General features: G+C 49.9%; 1 protein-coding gene across 3 annotated transcripts; it reads right to left on the reverse strand.

Moving 5' to 3' along the window:
- Positions 1 to 22: 22 nt before the first annotated feature.
- On the reverse strand, positions 23 to 13,953 carry LOC128939668 (cullin-associated NEDD8-dissociated protein 1-like). Of its 3 annotated transcripts, XM_054280782.1 has the most exons (15): positions 13,870 to 13,953; positions 11,351 to 11,494; positions 9,983 to 10,137; positions 9,451 to 9,574; positions 8,558 to 8,814; positions 7,840 to 7,945; positions 6,593 to 6,738; positions 6,142 to 6,434; positions 5,617 to 5,758; positions 3,537 to 5,042; positions 3,076 to 3,171; positions 2,219 to 2,388; positions 1,966 to 2,130; positions 1,578 to 1,685; positions 23 to 1,383 (listed from the first exon to the last, which is right to left on the reverse strand). In XM_054280782.1, the coding sequence occupies exons 1-15, from the start codon at positions 13,935 to 13,937 to the stop codon at positions 1,156 to 1,158; spliced, it is 3,708 nt and encodes a 1,235-aa protein (XP_054136757.1). In that variant the 5' UTR covers positions 13,938 to 13,953; the 3' UTR covers positions 23 to 1,155. The 3 variants fall into 3 exon arrangements, with proteins under 3 accessions (XP_054136757.1, XP_054136758.1, XP_054136759.1); XM_054280783.1 differs by lacking the exon at positions 1,578 to 1,685; XM_054280784.1 differs by lacking the exons at positions 11,351 to 11,494; positions 13,870 to 13,953 and adding an exon at positions 10,646 to 10,717.
- Positions 13,954 to 14,193: the final 240 nt, after the last annotated feature.

The following is a 14,193-nucleotide window of genomic DNA, read 5'->3' on the forward strand; positions in this document are numbered from 1 at the left end:
TCACGGGCACTCGAGGAGCAGTGTCATGGTGATGGTCAGTGAACTCAGGGTACGCAGCTTCAAAGTGTATTTTATTTTCTATACCACCCAGACAACACATGTCCTTTCACACAGCACTATAAACACTATTCACATCAACCACTCTGTCAAAAGAGAAAAAAAAAGCACAGAGCAGTTAATGGCTAGAGCAATGTGTCATGATTGCGTCATCCTCTAGTTGGCTCTTAGAACCTTTGTCTCTTAAGGCATTTTCTCTTGCACAAAGCAGGACTTGAGCACAGCAGCCGCTATGGGCTGTGTGCTTGCACCCCTGGCTCCTGCCTGCCACCTCTGAGCCCTGTGACTGACACTGACCAGCAGACCCCTGTGGCTGGTAACACCAACACCAAGGTGCTCCAAGGGGAGAGAGAAGCCAGTGTTAGTGCAAAGCAAAGCTTTAAGCAGGGTTTGTCACTGAAATAGTAATGATCTCTCAGGGAAGATGGCTGAGGTATTTTGCAGTCAAAACCATAAATATGAAAGCCAAGCAACAAAGCTTCATCTTGCCCAAATGTCAAACTGGAGCCCCAGGAGGAGGGTGGGGGTGTTGGGTAAGCCCCCTGCCCTGTGTAGCCTCAGCAGCTTGGCAGGTGCAAGTCTTCTTTCCCAAAAGGCCTGTGGGATGAACTCATTACTACATGGCCTTCCAGTTTTTAGCCATGTTATTTAGTTAAACACTATAAATACATTCTTGGGCAATTTAAGGTAGAAAGTGCATGTGCAGTGATTAAAAACCTTTGTAACTGCAGTAAGGAGTATTTGAGGAAGCAATTTCCATTGTTCATGGAACCACAACTGTGACTGCTTTGTGCACCCCTTAAAACTTCCTGAAAAAGCGGGAATATTCATCTTCCAGCCCCTGGCCTATGTGAGGCTGTATTCCCTGATCTCAGGTCTCATTCCAATTCTCTGAGGTGTCTGATAGGAAGGCAGCTGGATCAGGCCAGTCACATCCAGCTGTCAAATTTAACACACCGTCCCCAGTTCCTCCTGGGGCTGCCCAGGGACTTGGACTTGGCTGGGGCAGAAGAGCAGCCCAGTGGCATTTGCTGTTCCCCACCCAGCTGGTGTCTGGCTGAGGTATCCCAAGGCAGGAGGGTGGTGTGGAAAAACATCTTAGCTCATGTCCATTGACTCTGAGGTGGGGAGGGAAGCAGAATCTTTCTGAATGCTCTCAAAAAGTGATGCCATTTCAGGACTGGATCTGATCTGGGATGAAAACTCGGCCATTGCTGGGCTTTTCTCCACCTCGGGGATGGTCAGGAGAGCAGCCACTGCCCGCATGGCTGAGCGCTTCAGCTCATCCTGCTTCTCAAACTCCTGCTTCACCGAACCAGCTTTCACCTGCAAATCCAAAGCCCCGTTTTCAGCTGGCATGTAGAAAAGCCCATACAGGCACACAACCAACACAGCAGCAAAGGCCAGCAGAGAATTTTCCAGCTGGGGAAGCGAGGGAAGCGGGTGGCTCAGCAGCACTGAGGGAGAAGGCCGGGAGCAGGGGCAGCTTAGGGCAGGACCCACACCGATGCTGCTCTTACCTTGGTGGAGCAGGTTGCCCGGAGGGGCTCGATGAGCCGCTCGAGCCGCTGCAGCACGGCGTTGGGGCAGAGCACCGAGAGCCGCGCCAGCATGATGAACGTCAGCATCTGCCCGGGAGGGGAGACAACGTGTTGGTGCTCTGGGGCACCCAGCCCTGCTGGCAGGCTCGGCTGTACCCGCACCGGGCTCTGCACTTGTGCGAGGGGCTCTGCCGAGAGCTGCGAGCGCACCCTGGCAGCAGGGGCTGGAGCTGCAGCTGGCCCAGGCGTGTGCAGTGCTGCAGGTGTCTGCAAAGGGCTGACAGCCATGGGGACGCTGCACCACGGGGACACACAGCCCGACTGCAGCCCAGACCCCACACAGAACATGACAGGGCACAGCACCTACCCGAATGTCATAGTGATCTTTCAGCCCCTCCTCCACGTGGTTCAGGTAGTCATAGATGTCCAGCCGGTCCAGGCAGCTTTCCAGCAGGGTGTACATGCACTCAAAAGCGGCTTTTCTCACATCCAGGCCATCGTCCACTGTGTGCTTGAACGGCCCCATCTCTACCTGAACCGAGACAAACGGTACAGCTGTCACCAAGGAGCAGAGAGCAGCAGCTCCATCGGGGCTTTGCACCCCCGCCGAGCCCAGTTACCTCCCGGATGAGCTCCCTCCGCACTCTGGTTTCATTGTACAGGCTGGGGAGGACCGAGTTCAGTAAGTCCCGGATTAAAGAAGGCTTGTTGTGAGCAGCAGAATTAAACAGGGCTAAAGCCACACGGCGAACATTGAGGTCTGGATCTTGCAGAGTTTGTAAGAAGTCACCTGTGGGGTAAGAGCACATCAGTCAGTCCTGCAGCCAACAGGCTGCAACATTTTTGCAGTAATTTAAAATATATTTGGATGTATTTCAAGGAGGCTAGTTATGAGAGCATTAATGATAAAATAAGTAGCACAGTCTGTCAAAGCCATTTGAGATGCTTTCTCTCCCTCCATTTGGGGTACAGTAAAGAAACATGACTACCCTGCATTTGGGCATAAAAACAAATGATGTGACTCTAGCTCCTCTACCCTAAAGTCAAATCATAAGCTTTGTTATTCAAGGAAGTTGTGGGGGATTTTTCTTGCTTAGATCCCATCTGATCAAACTTCTCTGAAACAGAAGGGCCAGTTTTATACAGCAGATGCTTTTGTGGGCTCCCTGGACACCAGACACTCCTCGTGTAGGTTATACTTCTGAAGATCCTTTTTGTGAGGTGCTGGAATTCTGAGTTTACATGCAGAAAGAACTTAAGCATTCTAAAAAACAATGGAACAAGCCCAAGACCAATGCATCAGTGCAGTTAGCAAGGACTCTCAGTAAGTGTTGCTGTTTAATCCCAAAAGCTGAGAAGCACTGATAAAAACTAACTGGACTAGATGAGGTTCACACAGGAATGGAAAATCCCTGAGCTGCTAACAACACCCAACCTCCCATGCCCCCAGCTCACACCCCTGTCCAAACCAGCCTACCTATGCAGCCTTTCAGGAGAGCATCAATAGGCTGAGGCTGGTCTGTAATTGTGAACTTGATGGCAGTAACCACCGTGCTCCGGGCATGCGGGGAGCCTGCAATGAAGAGGGGAAGAAAAACAGTGAAAAATAAAGAGAGAAAATCACTGCTGTAACTCTGTAATACATATTCTGTCCTTGATCCTGTTATACATGTGTTATAAGGGAGTAGAGGATTCTTCTTATCAACTCTGTGTTTGAATCCACTCCTGCACAATTGCCCTGTGCAGTCCCTGTTCCCTGCACCTTCCTGGTCTTGTGTGGACCAGTGCTCCTCTGATCCTCCTTGCAGAGAGATCCATCTTGTTATTTGCTCTCCTTTCAACTGGCCTTGCTCCCTGTTGTAGCCACAAGCAGTATACAAAATGAATTCCCATCAGAAGGCAGCATTTCCCTGCTCTGGTCATTGCCCTCCCCGTTACCTGCTGACAGCTGTTTCCTCAGCCGGGGCAGCAGCTCAGCGGGGTTCACCAAAGTCAGCTTCCCCAGGCATTCTGCCACCACGTTGCGCGTCCCCTCCTCCGTGCACTCACAGTGCTTGAAGAGCAGAGCCCAGATATCCTCCACGTAAGGCGTGAGGCTGTCAGCTGGGGAGCAGCTGATGACCTCCTTCAGGGAGTGCAGCAGCAGGTACTGTCGCTTGGGCTGGCTTCCGATCTCCTTCAGCATGAAGGGCAGGTACTCCTTCAGATTGCCAACGCTGACGTTCCCCAGCGCGTAGGAGGCGGCGGATTTCACCTCCTCGCTGGGGGAAGAGAACGCTTCCAGGATGACGGTTCTGAGCTCCCTCTGAGCACTGAGGTTCGTGGTGCGGCCCACCTCTGCCAGGAAGAGGAAAGCCAGCACTTGCACAGCAGGGCTGGACTTGGGACTTTTCACATCCTGGACAAACTGGTTCACTGTCGCAGGGGCTTCCTTAGGGCAGGCTGAGGACAGGGCTGCCACACACTTTGCGATGGAGTGATACGCCTGCTTGTGCAACGTCAGCGAGGCCCCGGCTGGGCCCGAGGAGTAAACGGGTGCTGTCAGCTGCTTCACCAGCTCCGGGTAACCCACGGCAGCCGTCTTTGTCAGGACCAGCGCCTGGAAGAAGTCGATGATGGCATTCAGGGCCCCTCCTTGAAGCACAGGTGAGTGGACAAGCTGAAAGATTTCAGCAAGGACAGAGCCACTGATCTTGGAGATACAGGATGGATAAACCTTGGCCAAAGTCGTGAGGAACATGATGGTCACCTGGGACACGTGCATGTCATTCTCGGTTATTAAGACGGGGAGCTCTGTTAGCACAGCCTCAATCATGGCAGGCTTGAGGCTGTCACTGTAGTTCTTCACCAGGATGTCCAGAGCATTCAGAGTGCTTAGTTTCAAGGCACGTTGATTCTTTCTCAAGAAGGAAGCTAGAATGGGGAGACCTTCCCCTAGGATGGGTCTCAAATCTATTTTAAGTGGAGAACTAGCAATTAAGGTTAATGCTTTGACTGTTGTCAGTCTGGTGATTTCATTTTTGAGCCTCTCCAGAAATATCTTCAGGGTTGGCTGGAGGTCAGTGCTTAAATGGTCTCCCAAGTTGTAAATGATTTGTCCCATGCAGGAGATGGCACGTTCCTTCACCTCCTGGTCGATGTCAGCTGCCTTCAGCCGCTTCAGAGTACCAGGGAAAAGGTCCTTCACATAGGGCTTGGCATCAAAGGTGTAAGCTTTGTCCAAAGGCCTGATAACTTTCACAAGCTGCTGAGTCACCAGCAGAGCTTCTGACGTGATCTTGTAAAAGGGGTCTCCAATACAGGTGACAACAGAAGGCAGCAGGGCTTTGACATGAGGGTGAAATACCTCTGGCTGGTGGTTGCAGAGAAGGACGTGGAGGAAGGACAGTGTGTCAATCCGCATGTTGGAGGAGCTGGATTTATCCGCCAAGGAGAAAACAATACCTGTGCAGAAGAAAATATCATGATGTCATATTTTTCCCAAAGAAGGAGGTTTATGGATCCAGCAAGGGACAATCACAGGAGACTTTTCTCATATTCACTATACAATCACACCAAAAACAAGGTGGGAGCCTTCCAGCAGTGGGATGCTTCATAAGCCCACCAGCCAGAGAGCTCAGAGAGAAATGTGGTTGTGCAAATTAAAGAATCAGTCAATATAAAGAATTTTTTAAAATGCCACTGCATTTTGCAAAAGGAAGTGGCACTTGTATTTCTGATCTCAGTGTGGTAACAGCACAATTCCAGCTGCTTTCAGAGGAGGCTGGAATACGCCTCCCAAATGCATCTTGTCAGGGGACTGTGGAAATGAACTTGACATTTTTATCCTGGCTTTCAGTGCAGAGGCCAGAATTAATCTGGGAACTGTTCAGCACAGAGCAGAACTTCATGTGTTTGTCCTAATGCTGAGCAGAATAACTCACAGAAGTAAAACTGGAACACACAGGCAAGAAGGACTTGTGTTCAGAATGGATTTTACCAGCCCTGTTGCTTCACCCCAGATGACAGACAAGCTTACCAGGGATAAGTGCAGGTATGTGATCTGCCAGGCAGCCGGGAAGAACACTGGCCAATTCTGTCAGAAGGCTGAAACAACTCTGTCTTGACTTTATGCTCTTTTCTTTGAGCTGCTTGTGCAAGGCTTTGATGATGTTGGGAACCTGCAGTTTGGAGAAGCAAATTAAAAGGGGACACCTCAGTCGCCCCAGCTGCTCTCAGAGGCTCACTCTAATAAACTCACAGTTTAAGTGAGTTTCCCGAGCAACAGCTGTAGTAAGGTACCAGCCAGACACAGGTACCAGAAGCCACCCTGCCTCAGCTGCACACATGCCAGGGCTGGTGGAGGAGCAGTGCTGGCTGTACTCCCACGTTCCTGTGCTGTGCCAGCCCGGGAATGGCAGGAGACACACAGTAAACAGCCAGCCCTCTCTGGATCTGGGGCCCTCTAGATGCCTGCCCCAGGGCTCCTTCAGCTAGCCACATTCCCAAGGTACCTACTTCTCATTGCTTTGTGATTTAGCCCAGCCACCACCTGCTCACACACCTGGTTCTGAAGCATTGTCAAGGGAACATCATCCTTGCCAGAGGCACCCGAAGAGTGCAGCCAGCTCTGGGTAGGCAGCGTTTGCTTCAGCAAGGAGATGTAAGCATTGAAGATGTCAGCTTTGACATTCTCCTCCCTCTCTTTGAACCTGCTTATCAAGGCTGGGGAGAGAGTTCTGTAGAAGTCCTGCAGGAGGTCGTGCCTGCTGCTGACAATGGCCTCCAGGCACTTGGCCGCAGCCCTGCGCACCTTCCAGCTGATGTCATCGTCGTCACTGTACTCGTCGTCGCTTTCTAGAAACAGCACAAGGGAAACAAGTGCAATCATGAGAAAACTGGAGCTAAAGGATCACTTGATCCTCAGAGCTGCCCTCTCCAGCAGGAGAAAGCAGGAAGGGGAGAAACGTTAACTGCGTGTTCTGCTGAGCACAGCCATCCTCACAAGCAGGCACCTTGCTCTTCATCCTCTCCATTTTCAGTTTCCATCATCTCTTCCTCTTCCTCCTCATTATCATAGTTGTAGTTTGGGTCAAAGGTAATGTACTTCAAACATAGTCCCATCACACTTGAGATGTGAGGATCCATTTCTTTTGGGCACCTATCACAAATGAAAATTTTAAGAGTTAGTAGGAGACTAAGCTGTTTTAAATATCCAAATAATATTAATCTCAAAACAATCACAAAGTGCTTCACAGACCATTTTGATAGTATGAGTTAAACTGAAGATGTTCCTTCCTGCTGTACATGAAGCAAGGAACATCTTTGCTTCATGCACAGCAGGAAGGAACATCTCCTATGGGGAGGATGCAATAATTTTTTAATGACAAATAAATAAATCAATTGCCTTCACCCTGTTGGGAGGACTGAGTTAAAACCAGAAGATTTGGCGAGGAGGGAATAGTTTTACTCAAAGTAACTTTGCTACCGGGAAGGCTAAAGATGTCAGTGTGGGAAAACTCAATTTATTATACCTAATGTTGTTCATCCTCTGTCTACTTTCAGAAGTACAATTCCTGTGGAGAGATAATACACTCTCACAGACAAGCAGGAAGCCTTTTGTTAAGAGTGAGGCAGGCAGCAAGCCCCCTTGCCCTTCTCTCAGCTGGGACAACTAAGCCAAACACCAAACAGAGCCTGTGTCCCCATGTGTCTCTGTCACCCAGTATAATTAGCAAGATAACGAAATAAACCTACTGTTGGCATTTCAGCTGTGGTTTGATGGTGGCCCTTGGTTACCTGTATGTGTCAATGGACACACACAGATCCTGGTTGAATCCTCCCTTCCTTGGGAGAACACCTCAACAGCTCTGCAGGGCTCCTTTTCCAAGAAGTAATTTTTGACCAAATGACAGGAGAGCTGCAGCTCAGCAGTTCTCCTGCCCAACCCCCTTGCTGCCTCCAGCTCCCTCCAGGCACCAGGAGTGAGGCAGTTCCCTCTGGCTAAGGAACACTTCAAGGACAAGGAAAACTCCCACTCCTGCAAAACCAATACAGAAGGACAGCCTCCCATGCTGAGGTAAAGCAGCTCATGATTCCAGTCCAAACTGCATGTGCAGAAGAGATTTCATATGTGAACTGTCTTCCCATCAGGAATACCTGCAGGAAGGCCCTCCTTCGAGGATGCTGAACATATGGATATCTACACCAGGAGGACACAGATGCCCTGGATGGTGCAGAGGCATTCCCCAAGGGCACACACCTTCTCACAAAGGACTCAAAGGCCTGGAAACAGTACTCTCGCAGCTCGTCGTCATCCACGTTACAGTACTGAACTATCAGAGGAATTATCTTCTCCAGGTGCTCTCCTGGGAAAGACAAAGCAAACAGCAGTGAAAATCCATTCCAGCCTACACTCACCTGGGCAGCTGAGAACTCAGCCAGCTGCCACTTCCTTCCTGTGCCTGGTAGAGCATTCCTGCCCCAGACCTCATGGGCAAGGAGCCAGCAGCCCACCAAGAACAGCTGTGCTGGTTTTCAGCAGCCAATCCCTGCTCCCTGTCTGCAGCCCCTTGTTGGCATTTCACTCACAGGAAGAGCTGTCATTAGAGATCTCTTCGAACCTAATCTCAACTCTGGCAGGTCTTTTACACAAGTAATACAATATGTTGCCATCCCCTATGTCATTTAAAAGGGGGTGAATCCACTGACCTGGTTCACAGAGGTGTTAATTCAAACCAGGCAAGAGCTGGAAGATCTTGAGGGGAAGACCATAGTCACTAGCAAAGGGCAGCCAAAGAGAAACTCTGGTGTCTCCTTTCCAAGTGACGATCAGAGAACCAGACCAGAGCCACAGAGAGGATCACAAGCAGAAGCCACTAATACATTAAGAACAATGAGCACTCTTCTTTTACCACTAAGAGGAGCTGCTCTAAAATGCATGTACATTTCCCAGCATCATTTCAAGGTGCCCATCCTACCTATGCGGTGCCCAGCCTGCCTGCTGATGCCAGCCACACACTGAATGTATGTCCTGGTGGTAGATGTGGACTCGTTCCTCTTCAGCTCTGCCAGCAGATGCTCTGTGAGCTCAGAGAAGATGCTTCCACTGCAGGTCAAGACCAGGTGCCCCAAGGCAATGATGGCCCGTTTACGAACTGCCAGCCTGGGGCTCGTCAGCTGGGGCAGCAGGCAGGTCAGGATGTTGGAATGGAATGAGTAGAGTGTTCCTCCCAACCTGCAACCAACAGAACAAGGCACAAGGTGAAAGTCAAAGGCTCAGAAAAAATGCCTCTTGGCAGCAACAAATCTGAAAATCCTTCAGCTCTGGAGACTTCATGCACGTTGTGGGGAGGGGGAGGAGAAGGATGGGCTTGTCATTTTGGTCTGAACACTTGGTCTGTAAAACACAGGGAGATGGCAATTTGTCCCCATCGTGGAAGAGTTTTTGACTGTGTCCTTCTGGATGACCCAAGGGTGTGCTAATAATTTCCTGCATGCAGATGACATACGACACTGTCACTCTGACTTATGCAACAAGAGGCAGCCAGAAAAAAAAAAAAAGCTTATATGATGGGCTCATAGGGCTAAAATAAACCTCCCTGCCTCCCTCACCCCTCCACGTTTGTGTGAGCTAAGCTTCTGTGTGATCCATCACCAGAGGCACTGCCATTCCCAAGTACAGAAAGGCTTGGCATGTTATCTCTCATCCCTGCTGGGGACCTGCTCTACTCAGATATTCCCTAGGAGCAGCCAACCAAATCCTGTGTTTTTAAGTCCCAGTAATAGGATTAGAGAAATAAAGAAATCAAAAGCAGACACATCCCTGCAGCCCCTTTCTATGCACAGCTGCCAGAAGGAAATCCTCTGGTACCTGCTCAGCATATCTGACAGGATGTCAAGAGCTTCCAACTGCACGGACACATCCTCCTGCTTGCCAATGGCTCCTGTCAGCTGGGCTGTGATCTTTTTGCACACATTTGCTGTCATGGTGGAACCTGCAAGAGAGATATTTTTCCCTGCTGTCAGTTAACACTTTTTGCTGCTAGGATCCATTCAATTCCTGGTACGCTGAAAAAAGAAATCACCACTGGGAAATCTAATCAGGACAGATTCATGAGATGGCTGCAGAGGAAAATCCTGTTGCTGGGAGCCTCAGGCATCCCCTGAAAAGCTGATGCTTTTTAGGCATACACAGTTCCAAATACAGCTCAAGTTTTCATTTAATTCTGCCTTTCATCCCATTGATACCTCAGCTCTACTGTCCCTCCCCTGATTTCACAGACTGTCCTCTGGCAGGCGAGTAAAGAATCGGTAACTTCCAGGCTCTGGACTCTACATTTTCCCCCGTTTAGCAAAGGCTGGGAGTCCTGTGGCTCAGTGACAAATGGGGACAGCCAGTGTACCTGTGGCAGCTGGTGGCAGCTCAGCAATGACTGTTTTGAGGCCGATGCTGGAGATATCTCGCAGCTGCTCCTTGTCCGACAGCATGTTGGTGCAGAGCGTGTCCACGATGGTCTCCACCTGGTACTCCTTCACTTTGCCCACCAGCGGGCCCAGGCTGTGGGACGAGAAGCCAGTCAGGATGAAGGGCCCAATCCAACTGTCCATGTCCTTCAAACCATCACACTGCTCCTTCTTAAAGATCCTGGCCACCTATCTGGGAATGACTATTCCGCTCTAAGCACCTCCTTAGGCACGGGAAGGAAATTTTCCTGGTTCCAGTTTGAGGCCTCCTCATTATCACACTCTGGATGGATCAGAGATTGCAATGAGATGGACTTACTGCAGATACCACCAGAGATAACGAGGCAAAGAAGTTGAGAAGCTGGTCCTCTGCTCAGTGCCCAACTGTTTTGCTTTAAAACCCAGAATAAACCAACCCAAACCAGGCAGAGAGAGGAGCAGGGCCAAAAGAAGTCAGGACAGTGGGAATCAGAAGGAAAGGGCCAAAGATAACAGGGAAAGAACAGGGATAGAAGGAGCACATGGTTGAAAAGAAGGGAATATGAATAGGATCCACAGCAGGAAAAAATTGAGGAACCCAAAGTTGTCTTTAAATGGCCCACCTTTCTGGAGCCCTGGGGTGAACTGAGCCATTCAATGGCATTTCTAGACTGAACACGCCCACTTAGCCATGCTGGGGAAAGAGATGGGAAAGAACATGTCAGCAGCAGGATCCCTTTATCAGAGGATTCACTAATAGAGGAAACTGCTACTTTTGTTCACGTGGATTAAAACAATATGGGAATGGTCAAAGGCAAAGCAACAGCACAGGCTGCACTCAGAGTCAAGTCAGGGAAAAATCCAAGTGCATTATAACGTTCAATTAAAACTCCCTTGAAGAGAAGGATTTGGACCTGAAATTAAAGCCCATAAGGGCTGTACATGTTTAGTACCATTGCTATCAAAGACAGTTCCATGGAGAAATTCAGCACTGGATTTCAAAGCCTGAGAGAGGTCAAGAGGTTGATGAGCAAAATTTTTAAGTGTGCTTTTCCCTGAAGAAATAAAATCCTAGGGCTCTGACTTCCACGTGGTTAGGTTTATAACAGGAACACTGAAGTACTTCCAAAATCATCTCTTGCTGCTACAAAGGTATCTGTGTGCTCACCCCTTGTGAGTGTCTACACCAGGAGAAAGTGCAGTGCCTGCAACAGAGGGCAAAGTCCCTTGCACAGGAGGTTTGAGGGAGGTGTCAAGGGCCAGGCTCTGCAGTCTGTGATGGCTTTATCAGTGCCAGGGAACATGGCTATTACTGTCTAGGCTCTTACCATTTGACAGCAAGGTTCTGTACTTCCCCATTTTTGTCCTCCAGCAATTTCAAAAGCATTTTCACAACTTTTTTCTCACTGTCTTCATCTAGTTTTATTGAGTCTTTCTGCAGTTCCATCATCAGGTCATTGGTGGCCATAAACCTGAAAGGACACAGGGAGAAAGTGGATTGGCTGATATGCAGACACAAATGCATCACCTTTGCATCATCTGGGCAGAATCTGGCAACTGGTGCTTGTATAAAAACACACTACCAAAGAGTAACTTACAACACTGTCCTAAGAAAAAGGAAAATTATATATTACAAGTAGATAACTACCTAACAGGGGCCAGGTAAACAAAAACTCTAAAAGCAGCTCTCAGCATGTGTATTTTTTTCTCAGTGACTAAATGAAGATGGTTAACTATGCCAGAAAAAAATCATGATGGCTTTTTTCACCAAATTTTCACCTGGCCTAGAAAAAAGCAGTCTGGGGTCTAAGAATTCACCTGGCTCTGTTCTTTCTGGCTAACTTAGCACTGATAGTATGACCCCAGACATGGACAAGTCCTTTCACTTTCAAAAATGAAAAAATAAAGTAATGACTCCACACAAACTACACCTCAGAAGTGTACTAGACTATATTTAGATTGCTGTGAGCAAAACCAATTGAGTATTTATCACTCCAGATTAGAAAGAAAAACAAAGACCCAACTGACAGTCAGTTTTCTAACAGAATGGATATTGAGAAATTCTGGAAAGTATCCATTTTGCCAGGAGCAGGAAAGCAAAAGGTGCTGGTATAGGAGTCTGAGGTTCTAAGAAATCTCGTGTGTTAGCTGCTTTCCAATGTTAGCCCTGCACAGAAGGGATGTCTGACAGTAACCACGAAGTCCTCTCTCGTTACAAAATGACAGCTCCTTTTAAAATTAGGCTCTGATGTCACTCATTCAGCACACCAGAGCTCTCATGTACAGGTCATCATTTGAGGCTTCAATCTGCCAGCCCATTCCTGAGCAGCAATGAGGTCCATCTGGAATGGGGGAGTGCTGCGGTGTTCCCCAGCCAGCCCAAAATCCAGAGTGAGCAAACAGCAGTAACGTGCCCTAAGATGTTCATGTGCAATCTATTTCTGATTCCAGGAGAGCTCCTCAGCTGCACTCCGCAGTTCAGCGTCTGTGCCGAACCAGCATGACCAATTATGGCCACGGGCTGAACAGAGCCTTCCATGGCAGCACATCCCGCTCTGGCCTGGCTGCCATCATTCCCCACATCCCGCTCTGGCCTGGCTGCCATCCCGCCCCACATCCCGCTCTGGCCTGGCTGCCATCCCGCCCCACATCCCGCTCTGGCCTGGCTGCCATCCCGCCCCACATCCCGCTCTGGCCTGGCTGCCATCATTCCCCACATCCCGCTCTGGCCTGGCTGCCATCCTGCCCCACATCCCGCTCTGGCCTCGCTGCCATCCCGCCCCAGGACCTCAGGATCTCACCAGCACATCCATCTGTGAGGGGAACAAGAGAAATCTGGCCCTATAACAGGTCATGCTCGGCCATGTGCTGGGAGGAAGTGGCCCTGCAGTACCTCTGGGACATGACGTGCCTGGTGTTGGGCACATCTCCTTTGGAGGGTTAACTGTAAATTCTTTGAACAAACTGTTTGCACAACTGCTCCATCACTGTCTTCTTTATAAAGTACCTATTTTAACATCTGAGAACATCAGCAGCTTCTACAAAAACCAACCTACTTTTAGGCTATTACTAACCCCTCTCTTAGACCTCAAAATGCCGAGTCTGGCCCAAACATTACCTTCCAGGATGATACTCAGAAAACAATATACTAAGGAGTGAAATCTTTCATACATGTCAGTTTTAATTACTTTTTGATAGACTGCCTTACATATCAAGCCATCCGTCTAACCCTAAAAAGATGCCAAGTTTTCTGTTGACATAAAGAAATAAAAGCATCTCAGTCCTGTTAGGAAGGCACATTCTCCCATCACACAGAAAAAGTTTTCCAAGCAGCCTGAGCAGAGCCAGTATGTGCAACATCCATCACCCAGGGACACGGGGGTCTACTCACCCCTTTTAATGCACTGACTATCTCACAAATTATCAAAACAAAACTAGAAGCATGTCTGCTACGATATTCTTTATTCACAAAAGAAATAACAACTTGGAGTCCAGCTGCCCAGACTTATTCCACCTTCCACTTTCATCAGGCACCAATCTAGGCAAGGGAGGGGAGCTCCTCTAGCTTCTCTACACCCCCCCTTAGTTAGGACACAGTCGGCTAGACACCCTGTAAATACAACTTACAGTCGGCTGGATACCCTGTAAATACAACTTACAGTCGGCTGGACACCCTGTAAATATAACTTACAGTCGGCTAGACACCCTGTAAATACAAGTGATGCAAATCTCAGGTGCCCTGCGCACCCGCCCCTGGCGCGGCAGGACCCCTGTCCGGCAGCCCCCTCCTCCAGGGCCCCGTTCGCAGGTGGCTGCCGCCCGCAGGGCCCGTCCCGTGCTGCCACACCTGAAGTCCTTGTCGGTGGAGGTCATCTTCTCCAGCAGGCTGGAGATGTGGTAGGAGACGCTGGCCATGGCGGAGGGCTCTGCGGGGCCCGGGGCCGCCGCCCGCTCCGTGCCGTGCCGGGCGGCCCCAAGGCAGCGGGAGGAGCCGGGCCGAACGGCTCTGGGGGCCGATGAAGGGCTGTGTCCGGGTCCCGGCGGTGCCTCTGGCCGCTCGGCGGGCCCGGCTGGCGGCGGCGGGGCAGGACGGGTCAGTGGCCGCTCCCGCCCTCGCCCTCTCCCGGCCCAGCCAAGGCAGTGGCCGCCCCCGGAACCCGGCACGGGCGGA

Source organism: Melozone crissalis, unplaced genomic scaffold (genome assembly GCF_028551555.1).
Source record: "Melozone crissalis strain CALT ecotype California unplaced genomic scaffold, PUWL_Pcris_2 ptg000029l_1, whole genome shotgun sequence".
NCBI classification, from domain to species: domain Eukaryota; kingdom Metazoa; phylum Chordata; class Aves; order Passeriformes; family Passerellidae; genus Melozone; species Melozone crissalis.

Excerpts from the sequence above, each read along its gene's own strand:
- LOC128939668 (XM_054280782.1), bottom strand. The coding sequence starts at position 13,937 with ATGGCCAGCGTCTCCTACCACATCTCCAGCCTGCTGGAGAAGATGACC. Across the intron at positions 11,495-13,869 it reads TCCACCGACAAGGACTTCAG|GTTTATGGCCACCAATGACC; the intron begins GTGTGGCAGCAC and ends GTGTCCTTTCAG. Across the intron at positions 1,686-1,965 it reads AAGATCACTATGACATTCGG|ATGCTGACGTTCATCATGCT; the intron begins GTAGGTGCTGTG and ends CCTCCCGGGCAG.